This window comes from Schistosoma haematobium, chromosome 4 (genome assembly GCF_000699445.3).
Source record: "Schistosoma haematobium chromosome 4, whole genome shotgun sequence".
Lineage (NCBI taxonomy): Eukaryota > Metazoa > Platyhelminthes > Trematoda > Strigeidida > Schistosomatidae > Schistosoma > Schistosoma haematobium.
The window spans coordinates 30,242,212-30,258,154 of NC_067199.1; the positions used below are offsets into that span (position 1 = coordinate 30,242,212).

At 32.5% G+C, this 15,943-nt stretch overlaps 1 protein-coding gene across 1 annotated transcript; it reads left to right on the forward strand.

Annotated features, from left to right (window-relative positions):
* The first annotated feature begins 1,543 nt into the window (after window positions 1-1,543).
* On the forward strand, window positions 1,544-9,223 carry MS3_00007834 (uncharacterized protein). Its single transcript, XM_051216177.1, has 4 exons — window positions 1,544-3,926; window positions 3,967-4,474; window positions 5,670-6,158; window positions 7,744-9,223. The coding sequence occupies exons 2-4, from the start codon at window positions 3,980-3,982 to the stop codon at window positions 8,311-8,313; spliced, it is 1,554 nt and encodes a 517-aa protein (XP_051066741.1). The 5' UTR covers window positions 1,544-3,926; window positions 3,967-3,979; the 3' UTR covers window positions 8,314-9,223.
* The last annotated feature ends 6,720 nt before the right edge of the window (window positions 9,224-15,943 follow it).

Below are 15,943 nucleotides of genomic sequence, written 5' to 3' on the forward strand. Positions count from 1 at the left end.
AGACGGAAAAGGAGCTCGGAGATATATTTGAAAGTCTATTGATATATCGGGAAGCGTTAAGTCTAAGCTGACTAACGACTACCTATTAAAATTAATAAGGCCAGCATTAAATGCCGAACACTTACAGAACTATTGATCTCGTGAATATATTACCGTTACAAACATGTAATGACCAAGAGAACGCGATTGGTTTATTGGAAAATATCACTATTATAACCAGTTGTAACAGTGATTGTTTTACTGTGCTTGTTTGTTTAACTGTACTAAAGGCATCCATTACTCCTCTATTATTCTTCCGTTGACTGTGACGAGCGTACAAGCTCGCACGTTCGCCCATTGATTCCACTTGTATTTCCTTTGGCACGATCTTGGTGTACTTTTGATACCACGAGATCGCCAACGAATAAACCTGGTTACAATCTCCTTTCGCCTTCTGATTTTCTGGTACGGGCTCGTCTTGTAGTGGTAATCACAGTCAAACGCGACTCGACGCAACACTACAAACTACTCAACAGTGTTTTCATTCATTATATTTGTAGGCTGTAGATTTTCTTATCAGAGACAGAAAATAACATGAAAATATTTTAAATTTCTCAAGATTAGTCTCGATATTTGCGTTAGTTTAGAAACCTATGATGTTTGATAAGGACATATTAGCTCTAAATAGTTGTATGCTCATGTTAGAACGTGATATCAGACTGGGCATATGACTGTAAAATGCACCAATTCAACCCTGTCGATCACATTTTCTGGTGATCTGATTATGTCGAATGCCTTTTATTTGAATTTTCTGGCAAATAGTTTTTACAAGACCTAAATACTTTGTATGGAATATGAGGAATTTTGATAGGAACTGAAGCACAGTGTAGGGTCAGTGAAATGTTACTAAGCCGTGGCCAAATCATCCGACAGTTGGGTCATTGAATATCGAGCAACTCATCAATCCTCATCAAGGTCAGGGACAACCAACGCCATCAGTTAATCGTATGCCATGGACTGACCCATGTGGCAATGGTCTTACTTTCGCTTGTATCTACTTTAACTAATATATTTCTGTAATAACGTCCTCTGTGTTGTACAGTCTTCAGAGCATCTATGGTACCTTGAGACGTCAATGGGGCAGTTCACGTAGGGTGCTGACCACGAGGTGTGACTTCGACGTTAGCCAGTTTGTCACACCATTCACGTCTAAGTCAAGTAGGCCTCCAATTATTTTCGACATAGATCATCTACGTTGGTGTTCTACAACAGGCTCGAGTGATGTATCATTCTTGTTAGTCCTTGCCTAATCCAGAAAGGACACGGAAGCTAGAGATTTGTGGCCAAGAGAGTTTGTTCGAAAAACTAACCTTTTTTACATAGCCAGCTTAGAGTTATTACTTCTCCATATGTCGAAAGCCTATCAAATATAACTTCGGAATTCTTCGTTTCTAACTTCTCGTTTGAATGGGTTGCTATTCTCAGATTATAAAGTTGTTACTCAGGAATTATAAGTGCATCTTTCTTTTCAATTGAGAAGTTTGAGGTTTGAAATAAACCTACCGCTCAATATGATAAGTAGTGCTACCGTTGTCTCGATACCAGGGGATTGGGTAACTATGGCTTTCGATAATCTTTGATCTTCCTTTTGTAAGCTTATATTCAATGTGATATTGTAGATTAGTAGCTCACTGAGCTTTGTTTTTCCACCATTAGGTACTGAATAAAAATAGTCTCCCACTTGCAATACCATTCCATAATTATAATTATGTCCATATATGAACAAAATCTGAACGACTAGGTCAATAGCTCTGTGGAACTTTCCTAATTTCAGCATTTCTGCATCCGTGGCACGGATATGCTCTTTTTCTTTCCTATTTAGAGAACTGGAAAACTAGTGAGTCACCGTCTCAACTGCAGTTGTATCCAAAAAACAGAGGCAAGGTTTAGTTGTGATGACGTTAGATTCAATGCGCTTGACAAGTATGGCTTCATGCACCTTGATCTGAGCCATATTGTGTGCATTATCCGTAGCGGTACTGCGAACCGATAAATGTTTGGGAGGTACGTACTCGGAACCTATAGAATCAACGGTGTTTTAACCATTAGTATTTTACTCCACTTATCTACTACGAAATCAATTAAAAAGCTGACACTAAGTCGAAATGAGTTTTATCGTTCTTTATAGTCTTAAAAACGAAGTGTTCCACAATCACAGTTCCTAATTGTTTTTGTTTTACAGAGACGTCTTAAGTGATCTTTAGTCTTTGTAAATACAACAAACGTAATTTCACTTAAGACATGTGTCAAAGTACAAATAGATGTTTTAATGTAGTTCTTTATGCGGCATCTATATATCTGCTGTTGTTTACTATTACTTTCCTTAACATTAGAAAGTTTGTCTTCTTATCTTGAATGCCTTCTTATACCTTCTATGTATAACCTTTCTTAAAGTTATCCCCAAGAAAAATAGTACTTCATCAATAAAAGGCTGTCATTCGCATTCAACTCAGTCATGTATTAACAGCCGGTCTATTGACATGTTGCCGTATTATCTTTAGTTAATATAACTAAGCTGATTGTTCTGAATTCTTTTTTGGAGAACATGAAAAACGGTCCCGTCCAGTTTGGAATTCCAGTGAATACAATCTGCAAATCCATAGTCTTGAAGGATATGGTCTTAAAAATGTATTTTGTTGCTCATTTACTTTTATTTCAGGAGATAATAATGTCTCAATGTAATTGATCAGAACCCGAAAAAAATATATTTCTACCTGCGAGGTCTTAGAGCGACATTTACTGACATCACTAAAGGTTTGGATCTACTGCAGAATATTTCCGCTACACCAAACTCGCTAGATTACGATTATTCCGCTAAAGCCAGATCTTAGGCATTAGTCAAAGACGGCAAGCGCTTAGCCATGGAACGTTTCGTTATTTCCACCAAGGAAGAGACGTAACGGATCACACTGATCGTAGTCATTGGTCGTTTCCACTAGATTATCAATAGCCGAACAATAGGACCGTATTATATAAACGTGAACTTTTGTGGAGATATATGAAACCCTGAGAATGTTGAAAGTAATACTTAATTAAAGTACAAGACTGTTAATACTTGGAAATAATCAAATCAGTATCACAAGGATAACTATGAATTAATAATAGGCTAACTCGTTACAAGTAGAAGTCAGTGAAAATCGTTTGGTTTGTAAGGATACTAGGCTTGACTCATAACTATCAATAGATTTGGTCACAACGCTAAATATCGATAATATCTAATGGTTGCTCATTCAGTTAATCGATTTGACACAACATTTAGATAGGCTCATGTTCCCGCGCCATAGTGAGGGTAAGCTAGCATATTAAACAGCAAAGTAGTTGGGATATTTGTAGTACTAAAAATAGTGGAATTAAATAGAGACAATTGTAAGGAAAGAAGTATTGGATTCACAGTATAAAAATAAAGAATCTTGAAAATCAAGATCTAGAGGGAAATAAATAGCATATATACCTGCGTCACACCTGTGCCAGATTTTACGGTGCTGGTGACTGACGACTCCACAACTGATTCTTAGCCGTTCCTAGTAATGCACTCGGTGAGTTTAAAAAATAAATAATAACTAGTGAGTTTAAACCTCACGGACACTATAATAGTTTGTAAATATCTATAGCGCTCACATTAATCCACTCAAATTCCTTAGGTATCGTTCATCATAATCCCATCTCATTGATCTCTTGTCCTAAATGGAGTCTATTCTCCAATCTTCTTGTCACTCATTATTTATTCTGTTATATTTCGTCGTCCAAATTCAATTGATATTATAGATCAGTTCTAAGAGTAAATATACGTACAAATGTTTTTGTTTACATATTCTTGTTCTTCCCATGTTTGGTTGTTATCTACTTATTTTCTTTCCTTATATTCAGGATTTAATGTTTGATAAGTGGTACTGAACTATGTATGCCTTTATACATTCAAAAATTTAGATATTTCCTACCCATGGAATCATACAAAGGTGAAGTCATAACTCTTCAAGCGGGTCCTTTAGCGAACCGAGTCTGTGCTCATTTTTGGAACTTGCAAGAATATGGATTTTTCAATAAATCAAGAACTAACGAATGTGAGTTTCCTTTCACGTATAAAGTTCTGTTTGATGATAGTACACGCGAACCAAAACCACATGTGTTAGCCATTGATATACGCGAAGTTGTTGATTTCGGAAGTGAACTTGATCCTGATTTAAACCCTACTCCACTCGACATTCCTTCTTGGAACAGTCAAGTGGATAAAGTTGTGCGTTGCCCATCTACATCGACCAAAAATAATTATCATTGTAATTGGACCAACTGTTTGTCTCCTCTTGCTCGACGAATATGGTCTCGTAATGATACTGTTCTAAAGCTGCCATTATCATTACAACCTACTCCTGACGAGTCTTCTGTTAATGGAAATCATCAATCAGATTCTGTCCTTAGCCTTTCTACATTTACTGAGGTAATTGCTGGTCATTTTATAACTTTGTTTATTTTTCATAGATATCCAACTTTAATAAAACTTTTATACCTTGAAAGCCTTTAACGGGAAACTCATTGTTTGTAAAATTGTACATAGATGATTATATACTTTAAATGTGAATAACTGTATGATATGCCTAAAAAGCACAAGTTTGCAAGAGCAAGATATGGTAACTTTTTCGATAGCCTGTGTATCATGGTGCTTTCATATTTAAACGTAACTGAATTAAGATAGATGAAGAATTATTGCTACTGACCGTTCTTTAATCGTATCTCTGGTTTGATTTTGGACATAGTAGTTTTATCTGAAATTAGATACATGTAACGTATATACAAGTACTATGCCAGTTACGTGAGTACCTATGCTTACTAAACAAGTGATCAATACAAATATGAGCAACGCTATTCTACTGCAAATAGTAAAATTTCCGTTGACTTTGTAAGTGGACTCTTTGTCTGACAAACAGAAGACTTTTTCTTGGCCTAATAGTCAGTGTATTTAAAACCTGGTTCTCATGTCCAGTTCCAGTAGGTATGTTTTATGCGAGTTATTTGTGAGTGCATCACTTAGCAACTTACAACTGATTCCTGTTCTCGATAGATATCAAAATGTCAAGCTTTTTGTTGCTTTTTACCCTGCGTTTCTGTCTATATTAGTTTGATGTTTGCGAAATCAAGGTTATACGTCTAAAAATTGACTTAACACATTTCAGAAACTCTATATACTATAAAAGTGAAGGATTTGCTGATGGCTAAAATTTCGTTTGATCTAAAACACTTGGAGACTGTACATAGTGTGATAAATTTACTGACTTCCAAATTTCCTTTACTATATTATGTAAGCGTCTGCGAAACTCATTTATCACTAAACGTCGTAACTGGCTTTTGTCTGTAAGCTACTGTAAATGCAATAAGAATGATCGTCTCGAATTTCGAAGCTCATGAAAAGACTTGTCTTTTCTAACTTACCAAGATTTCCTCTGAACTATCTAATGTGCTCATATCTCATACTATAGCATATGATAATTTCATAAAACTAAATAATTATGTTTTAAGAAACAATAGTGCTTGTTTGTCCACTCATATTAAATACTTATCGATATACATATGAGGTGTTTAATATCATTAACAACGGTGTACTGGTTTTATATCGTTTTGTATCTCATGCGTTTCAGGGACAAAATGTATTTCGTTCTGGAGGCAAGGTGGCTGACGAATTTGATGATCGTATCCGTCGTATTTCAGAGCGTTGTTCTTTTCCAAACAGCTTCCAACTGGTTGTAGATGCTGAAGATGGCTTCACTGGTATTGGTTCCCAGCTTTTAGAAAATATCAGCGAAGAATTTCCAAAGGCGTTCTTTTTTTCGGTTCCTGTTTATAATTCATCAGTTGTATCACGTATGGATGCGCGTTTGAAGAAACTGACCGTCGTAAATCAGTTGTGCTTACTAAATATATTGGAATATGGGGATCTTCTAAGTCATGCATGTTGGTTACCTATAGATGCATCACAGTTATATGATCATCCTCATCCCTGTAAAAAAATGAGTGTCTTAGCCTCTGTTATTGATACAGTTACAACCCCTTCAAAGTTGGCGATTGAATATGGTGGTATGAGTCTAGATAACTTTTTGTCTGTGACATGTTTTGCACAAGGTAGAAAGGTGAGTTACTTTAAGGTTGTGTTGACCAACGTTTTTTGTATGCATATAATTTCATTGGGTATTAAAATATATATAAGTGAGAGTTTTATAACTTGATTGTCTTTAAAATGATGGACGCTAGTACATATGTAGGTTAGAAAATTAATATTCTGAGTCCAAACGAACGTTTCGTTAGAATATTTTTTAAATAGTTTGAGTAAAGTGGTTTTTCAAACAGATCTTGGTAAGTTACCTACTTACCAGACTCAATTTTATGTGATGGGTTGTAGGGAATAAAGGCTTCATTTATCTGTTATTTCCAAATCCAGTTGAATTAAATCGTTCATCCAGCATTCATATATGAGCCACACATCATGTATGACGATCAATCATACTACCCGGTTGCCCTAAGCTAAGTAAATGTAGCGAGTTTCGAACCTTGGACTTATTAGTGAAATTATCTATTCCAAGTGTTTCCATGTGATTTATTAATATGTATGGTCAATGCATATAACTTGTAATAAATTCCTGAGCAAGCTGAAAGTAATTTCTATAGATAATCACTTGATCACGTTATTAACTCTTCATTTCTTTCTTTTGTATACATTTTTGTCATAACAGTGAGATAACATTTGACCATGGTTAATGATGTTCTAGATATATGTATATTTTTCCCCAGTAAATTGTTAGCGTATACCTTTTATGCGTTATTCACCAATTGATTACATTATATCATTTATTTTGGTTTAGTAATATTTCTTGCCCTTGCAAATTAAACTTGTTCTTGCGTACCACTATTTGAGTAATGATTGTTCTGACCCATAAGAATTAATACCAGTATATTAAACCGTACAAGTTTCCATATGTTTACTATTTACTTAAGTGAATCTGTACTGTAAAACTTAATGTATCGTTATTGTCACTTATAACTTCATTCCCTTCTTTATATGACGCCACCTTTAACACGTAAATACTAATTACTCGTAACTATTCTGTTAAATATATTGCTTTCTCTTTATTGCTTATATCGTTTCTAATCTCATTCCGTTAATTGTGATATGTAATAAATTTTCCAGAACAATATTATTAATGTAAATTTAGGCCATTTTGAGCCTTGAATTATTATGGATTCGTGTAATTCTGCAAATCTTATTATTCTTGGTTTATTTGAATTTATCAAGGGATCATAATGTAGAAACTTTTATATTAGTTATTATCGACCATCTATTTCTTGAATAACCATCTTAAAAATTAAACAAAATTATCATAATTTTCTATACTATTTGTTTACTGCGATGTAATATTTAAAATTTAATTGTATGAGTCAACTGACGATCTGATAATTTAAAAGATCATGACTTCCAATCATTAGACTGAAGATTAGAACTCTGCTTTACCTTTTTATAGGGGCTAAGTGATCGATCAGTATTGTTTACCTTCATACAAAAATGCATATGTTAAGATTGAGTACATAGGTCTGTACTTGTTCAATCAATTGCATAAATCTATTGATGTAACTATCTAAACTGTTTATAACCAAAAATCAACCGTTTTTATGCAACACTTATTAACTTAACTAGTAATTCTTTCTCATTCATTTCATTAGATGCTCACTGTACAAACTGGAGTTAATTGTAATGGAATGGTAGATAATCATTTATCATGGTATAATCTTAATCCTTATTACAATCAAGGAAAAATAATAGCTGGTAAAAATGTACCATCTGAAGCTGTATTATGTCGTCAGTTAATGTCTCGAGGAATTAAACATTCTACTCTTTTAAATGACATATGGAATATGTTCAGTCGAACAGTTGATTCACATAAAACTGTTAACAATTCACCAATTGACATAGATATTCCATATTTATGCTCATTAGAATCAATTCATTCAGTTTATTCATTACCGAACTATCCATTACAAACTGGTATTATTAAACAAACTATGTTATCATCATCGTCAACGTATTGTCAACAGTATACAAATACACATATGTCATGTGTTGTTGATGTTCCAAGTACTAATTCATATGAAGCAAAAATGTTTGAAAAGCTTGTAAAATCTTTATTATTGCATAAATCTCATCCACTAGACAATTATATGGAATTGGAGACATGGAATGATTTTTTAGAGTCTGTTCAAACACGTTTAGTTGATTCGTATTTGAATGAATGAAATTAACTTCTATAACGTTTGTATAAAGGAAATTATATATTTCAAAGATTTTTAGATTTCTGCATTTAATTCCTTTTGTATATTATTTTCTCTGTATCACTTAGCTTTGATTTGTATGTTGGCATTTAAAAATCAGTGTTACATTCTGTTCCGTTGAGTATTGATTTATCATAAATTGTATTCTAGTTCTGCTTTTTATTTATTGTAAAACATCTCACTTTTTAGTGATCATCAATTTGTAGGTGTTTCTTTGTCGTTGATTCAATGAACTGTGCTGGTGGTTTTAACATTCTTTGTATTTTCATAACGTATTAACTATTTTCTGTTTTACAATAAGACTAATCATGTGTTAATTCTTGTAATATCACTTTTTCATTATTCTATCAACAGAACTGAAAGAATGTAATTGATTGAGTATAATAGTTATCTTTAATTAATATTGGCCAAAGAATAGTCCAAGATCGGGAATTAGTGTTTAACTATTTTGTTTTACTTTTAAGCTGTTTGTGTACGGGTTCTCAGTCAGCTACAGAATAGGATTCATGCATTCATTGTGTTGGTATTCATGTGTCTGAATTCCAACTATTCGCGGATATGATTTGACCGTAATATAATGCTACCAGTAAACATACACTATCTGACTAAGGAAAAACAGTTTATGGTAAGAGTGTAGTATAGAGCGGATAAGTTTTCTAAGTTCATACGCCGTCTGGATTTTTAATAACGGTTATCATGGCAAATAATATACGAAGCCTAAGAAATTATCCCACAGCTAATCCACTACAGTCCTTTGGATGTCTCTGGTGACCGTAATTCATTGACACTCATGCTATATAGAACCGGTTACGTCACTACTCTACCAAGAACTGATTTGGCAAACTATTTCAGTGCCTATAATGTCGGTGTTCCTTTCACATATAGAAAGACTTGAAAATTGTTGCACTACGTTTTCCGAGTATATTTGATCATACTTAGGTCCGCTACATGGAAGATCGGTTGATAAGATTGTGACTCTATCGACTGAGTTACGTTGGTAGATGCTGGCTTCAGATTCTAGGTGACATACCTCGGAATCGGTTACAATCGCACAGATTCATTTACTTTGTCTTCCGTTGATCCTGATTTCCAAAATTATATACTTTTTATTTTGCGAACTCATTTTTCTAGAATCATATCTTTTATCCTTAGTATTTTTTGCCATCACTGATACTTCCATTAGCTTGATGTTCATCTGGCTAATTTCATGTAACTATGTTGTTGCATTGTAGGAATTTGAACCTTTTCTCATACTTAATTGTTTCTATTTTATTTATGACTGACTTACAGATGCACATAATGATCATGAAAATATGCAGTTCTCTCAGATTTTGGTTACATGAAAATTTAGAAATTTTAAATACTTCAATGTAACTAACCGAAATATCAAAAAAGGTACCCAAAAAAGTAATGAAATAGATGATCAACTTTTTGTTTCAATGGATAAACTAGTTTTAGTACAACCGGATGTTTTCTGTTAATCATTGGCAAATTTTATACATATTTCATCATTGAATTTGGCTGTTTCATTGAAAACGGTTGATTTGTATTGTTATGATAATGAATGTATGAATAAATGACTGATATTATCTGTGATTCCATAGAGATGTACACAATTCTTTTTTTAATTAGTAATGTATTGGTGACAGATTTTGAGAGAAGGTATTAAAAATAGCGTAAACATTTTGTTCATAATTATAATGGCAATAGTCACAGCTTCTGAATAATCAGCAAAGTTTAATGTTGCGTGTAACTATTATCACCTATTTGCTGAAATTCTTTATCCTATGTAACAATATAGTTGATGAGACTACGTAGAAATAAAATTAATATTCTTTTCCATTAAATGGCATTAGTTGAAAGTTCCATTGAAAACTATGAAACACTAGAAGTTTGTTTATCCTGTTTTTGCGTACACCACATAGTGAGTCCATGATTGAGAGTGAAACATTTTCATTGACAGTAATTCGGCTAGAAGTAGATGCTTTGAATCCTAGAACTTCAGTCAACTTTATGTACAGTGGAAAATTCCATTCCTCAGTGTCATCGGTTGATATTAGTCCTCAATCTTGTTTTTGTTTACTCTGAAGAACATAGTTTTCAGAAAGAACTTATTGGGATTTGTGGTTAGCATTGGATATTCAGAACTGATTCATTTTTAGATACTCTTCACCATAGATTAATACAAGCTTCATAGCCATTGATAATCAAACAGAACTGGGCAACCATTGATACTTATCCAGTAGAATGAAAGTCTCTCAAAAGTTAGGAAGCTGAATAAACTTGTAACTAAATAGGATACGATCGATAAGTTCTCAAATTCAGTCGCTAAAAAAGATGCAACACTAAGTTAAGTATTACTTCCAGGGTTTACTGATAGTAGCTGCTCCACGTAATCGTAACACTCCGATTATATATTTTACTCATTTTTCAAAGTCGATTGATCATTATATCTCCAGTTCTTTTTTTTAATTGTCTTAATTCTCCCGCACTGAAATTTTATAATCGATACACTAAGAGGATAAAGTCGATGGTCAATTATCTTTGTAAAAATTCATAAAAATAAATTTTCGGTAATAATTTTTACTACTTAAGGTCAAAAAAATCTTTTTTTAACTGTGTAACAGTCTTCTTCAGGTCGTATCACCTAAGAATTTGGACTGATAGTAGGATTGTTTAGTTTATCACAAAATAATTCATAATTAAAACTTGTTGCAAGCGTTAAGTACGATAAATATTAAATTATTGGGTTATAGATACCCACTGAACTTTAGTATGCTCATCATGTTGATAGCAACTGCTGAAAAAAATTTACTTGGTTTAAATTAATGAAGAACTTATTTCAAACCTTTTTAAAAGGGTATGAAAAGGCTACTTAAATTATGCTTAATAATCAACTAAGTAGTATGATATTTTCTGTCAACGAAATGTCGGGTTTGTTATTATTTTCCTCTGAACAAACAATGGTATATATTGAATGTTGTCTACAAACATGATTTTGAGGATGATCATTGAGCTTTTCTCAAGAGAAAAATTGGTTATTCATCGAAATGGTCATTAATTTGCCTTTTTTTTTCTCTAATTCATTGAATTTTGACTAGAGAAGAGCAGTCTCAAATCATTCTCAGCGATATTATAAAATGAACTTTTTAAGTTCTTTAATCATTATCACTTGAATTACAAAATTGTTTAAAGATGTTATCCTTACAGATTTTTTCTTCAGTTAGGCTTGTTTAATTTTTAATGTCCGTTTCCTTTTGATGTGCTAGTTAAAAATTTCATTTGTCTTTGTGCTTAAAAAAAGATTCTTTAAATCCATATAAATTACACTCTTGAAAAGAACATATTATTCCTCATTACAACTGAACTCCACCGACATCTTAGGTTAAAATTTCTTCAAAAAATAATCAACTATTAATTGGCTATTTTGTCACAACTTACTGTGCATCAATTTCCGTCTATTCTTTTCAAAGGATAGAAGGTCTAAAATGCTTTAACGAGCTAAAGATATATGATTTCTATTGTTCACATCGAATTTTAGAGAGCGACGAATACTTAGTCATCATATAACTCTTAATTTGTCAGGGAACTATATTTTATGGAAATCCAACTTCAGTTTTACAGTACATTCTTATGTAAACATAGAACATCTGTATTTTATGTATATGGTATTTTGTTCTCGTCTTCCAAACCTTATAACTATGCACATATGGCAACTGTTATTAAGTATCACCAAATGGTTACCTTCGACATGCCAATGTTTTATTGTTATCAGTGATGAAACTACTCTGAGATTTAAGAGATAAAATTTAACTACTTTTAAGAATAAAGTAGGATTCATAATTTGGTAACTGTTTCAATCAATCCAAGTAAATTAAACCATTATCCATAAGTCACTGGTGTAATGGATAACACTGCAGATATGAATTGAGATGGGCTTGATTTAAATAGCGACAGAATAATCTTACTTCTAGTATATACTCATCTGGATGAGCAACAGATGTTAAAACACAACTTTCCTACCTTCTAGGATATCATTACATGAAGAGAGTAAGACCAGAGCTCATTTGTTTGTATTGTCTATCTTAAAATTGATTTTGGATGGAGAATTGTAGAGAACTAATAAAAATTCATAAAATGTGAGTTGTGTTAATATTCAATATTTAGGTCCAAATTCAATAGTTCCAATAACTGAATAATATAAGATAATCAGCTAATCAAGTTTCGGTTGAAACTTAGGTTTACGTGTTCACATTACTAGTGCACTCGAGCTATACATAAGTTAATAAAACTGTTCAAAATTATACAGTATGGAGAAAAAAAAGTTCTGTTTAATCCTAATTGTAATCATTTAAATGTCGACCTGTTAACTAACAGAAAGCGACTATTTAGAGGCCGTGTATTCCTTGTTATACAGATTTCTTCTACTTGTTCATTTGATAATTCTTAATGTATATTTTCAGAATTGATAAAATGGTATTTAAATATCGATTTTTCAAAAGTCATCGGCTAATTTACGTTGTGAGATTTTTAAGATATCACTTCATTTATATGAACGTCTACTACTGGGAAGTCTGCTCATAAATAAATTGTCTATATATTGGAACTTATGTAATGGATATCATGATAGAAATTATTTTGATATAACAATTTGAAACAGACGGAGACTCAAGCTTCTTTTCTTGAATCTCCAGAGAAATATGTTTCCAATTACTTAATTCCTAACAAGAGTTGTTTTTGAATAGTTAAACTTATTGAGACTTTGAAAAATATTCTTGATTGAAGATAAATAAAAATTCTATGTCTGATTATTTCATAAAATGAATCTTTAATGAAATCAATGTTATATATATAACATTATTAAGTAATGCTGATTATAATGCATATCATCTTGACGGAATATCAATATTTTGTGGAAGATGCATAGTAAAAATAATACTTATTGTTAGGTTCCATTGAATGTAAACATTAAAATCGATATCTATGTCTTATGTTTTTAAAATTCATTATTAAAAATAACACGAAATATAGATTGATCAATACATGTCATCTTTTGTCAGTAAAGGAACATTTGCAAGAAAACAAGCATGAAATTAGTTTGTACTTGTCAACTTAATTAATGTCAGAGACTAAATCTCATTTTTTAAAAAAGAAAAAGAATCACGTGACTATAACTGCCATCATAATAGGTATAGATTCAGGGAATGCAGAAAGTAATATTGGTATTTTTATAAAGCAAAATCAAATAAAGTTAAATTTTAGATCAATACTTATGATTACCAAAAAAGGTATCAACACTAAGGTTTAACTTTATAGTTTCAAATCAATTGAGCATTGGGTAGAGAGTTAATAATAAATATAAGCATAGCTTATTTTTGATGAGGAACAATTGAAGGAGTTGATTAAGCATTATTGTTTAAATCAAGAACAGGATTTTCTTAAACAACTATCAGATGCTTTGTCCTGGTATTCGGTTCTCATTTAAGACCCTACGGGATATATATATATATATCCTGTAAGGTCTTAAAGAAAAGAAGACGCAGGACAGTGGGTTGAAGAATACTGGTTGGCGGCCTATGCTCCATTAGGAGTAACAGGCGTAAGTAAGTAAGTATTGGAATCTATCCATTTGGATGCTCATAGGCTAAAATGTGTTGCTCAATAAATTCTGTATCAATAGATAAAACATTTAATTCATGGATTTTGTCCCGTTTTATTAATGTCACCTCATGGATTTTTACATTGAGTATTATTTGCCAACTCTGAGGCTGAGTAAATAAACAGATAAGATCGTTAGTTTATGACATCTTGGCATGGTATGATAGACTGTTTTGAATTACTGGCGTCCGTTTGTCTGTACTCCAGAGTTATCCGGTTTTTATTCTAGAGATTGCACAACTCAAAAGATTCTTTGTTCGCTATATCCTTAACTGATCTTTATCTCTCATTAAGCAACATATCTGTGCGTTTTCCATTGATTGTACTAACGTTCACTTTGAAGCCGTGGCCAGTAGAATTCAACCGCGTCTGCTGTGAAGCGGTTACTGATTGAAGACAATGGTGGACGGTCGCGCAATATCGTGGATTGGTTGAAGTAAGACGTTAACACCGTTGGATGCTGGCTCAGTGGTCTAGATGTTAAGCGATCGCGCTCGAGAACGAGGGCCCTGGGTTCGAGCCCCATGTGTGGAATCTTGGATGTGCACTACTGAGGAGTTCCATAGTGGAACGAAACAGCCATCCAGTGCTTCATGATATCAATCTAAACTCAAAAATCTCCACAGCCCTATATTGATCTTTATTTCTTTACATAATGGTCGATTCATTTGTATAGTATATTTTTTTCTTGATACTCAGTTGTATCATAGTTTATTTCTTTTGCAAAATTCAGCTAATATGTTTCATAGAGCTAATGAATTAAATATTCAGGTAAGTCACCAAAATCTCAGTTCATTTATAAAAGACTGATCAACCAAAACATGTTTCGGTTATTAAGAGTTCTCTGTGAAACAAACATCCATTTTCACTATTAACAGATGCTACAAAAATAGCTGAATTATTTGATAATTAAATAAATAGGTGTTTATTGACTACTTAAAGTCTGATTATCAAACAAATTTAGTCGTGAAACGGTGTTGTCCTTTACAATAACGTTGCAACATGGTTACTAGTATAAGTGATTAGGGGCTGCGCGTACTTTCGGGAATTTTAAGTAGTTGGAACTAATTGGAAACTGTGACTCAGGTTTTCTCTTTCTTGAATGTCTTCAGCGAAACATACCTACAGGGAATGAGGTAACTGATTTGCTCTTTGGGATTTAAACCGTCATCGTCTTGTTGCATAATATTAAATGTTATCACTCACCTTTTCAGTCACTTATTACTATTGGGCCATAAGGAGGTATTTACACGTGTTTGGTCACTGGGTAATGACCGTTACAATATTCGTTTATTCATTTAGAGCTAATCGAATTATACCACTCTCTAGACGTTTAATTGATTCTTTTATGAAATTACTTATGCATCCCTGATGTTTTATAGCTGACAATCACTTATTCACACTCTCTGATTTATCGTTGGTTGTTGACATTTAGTAATTACACATTTTACAATTTAGTAATTAAGTAATGAATGTATTCAAAAGACAAAATAAATAACAGTTGAGATTAGACAATTCAGATTTTTATTTTAGTGAAGCGACGTACTGTAAATCAATGTAAATAACTTATTCTAAATGTTCAGTTGACTGCCAAGAATAATAAAAATAATACTTCTAGAAATCGTTTTAAACTGTTGCGTGATAATAAGTCCTGATACTAAAAAAAAGTTAAAATACTATCCTGACTAAAGTGCAACTCTTTGAAGATGTATAGCTAATATACCACACTTCAAATCCTTTTGTTTACAACGGTGTTTGAAATATTTCATATTGAGGACTCACATTTAATGCTTAATTTAAACACTTAACAAATTCTTTACCTAGTGGTTCAAAAATTTAAGTTTTATCTAGTTGTCTTCCGAAACGTTATAACATTTACTTTCGGATATCTTTATTATTGATGCTTCATTAGATATTGAAATTGAAACATCAACAA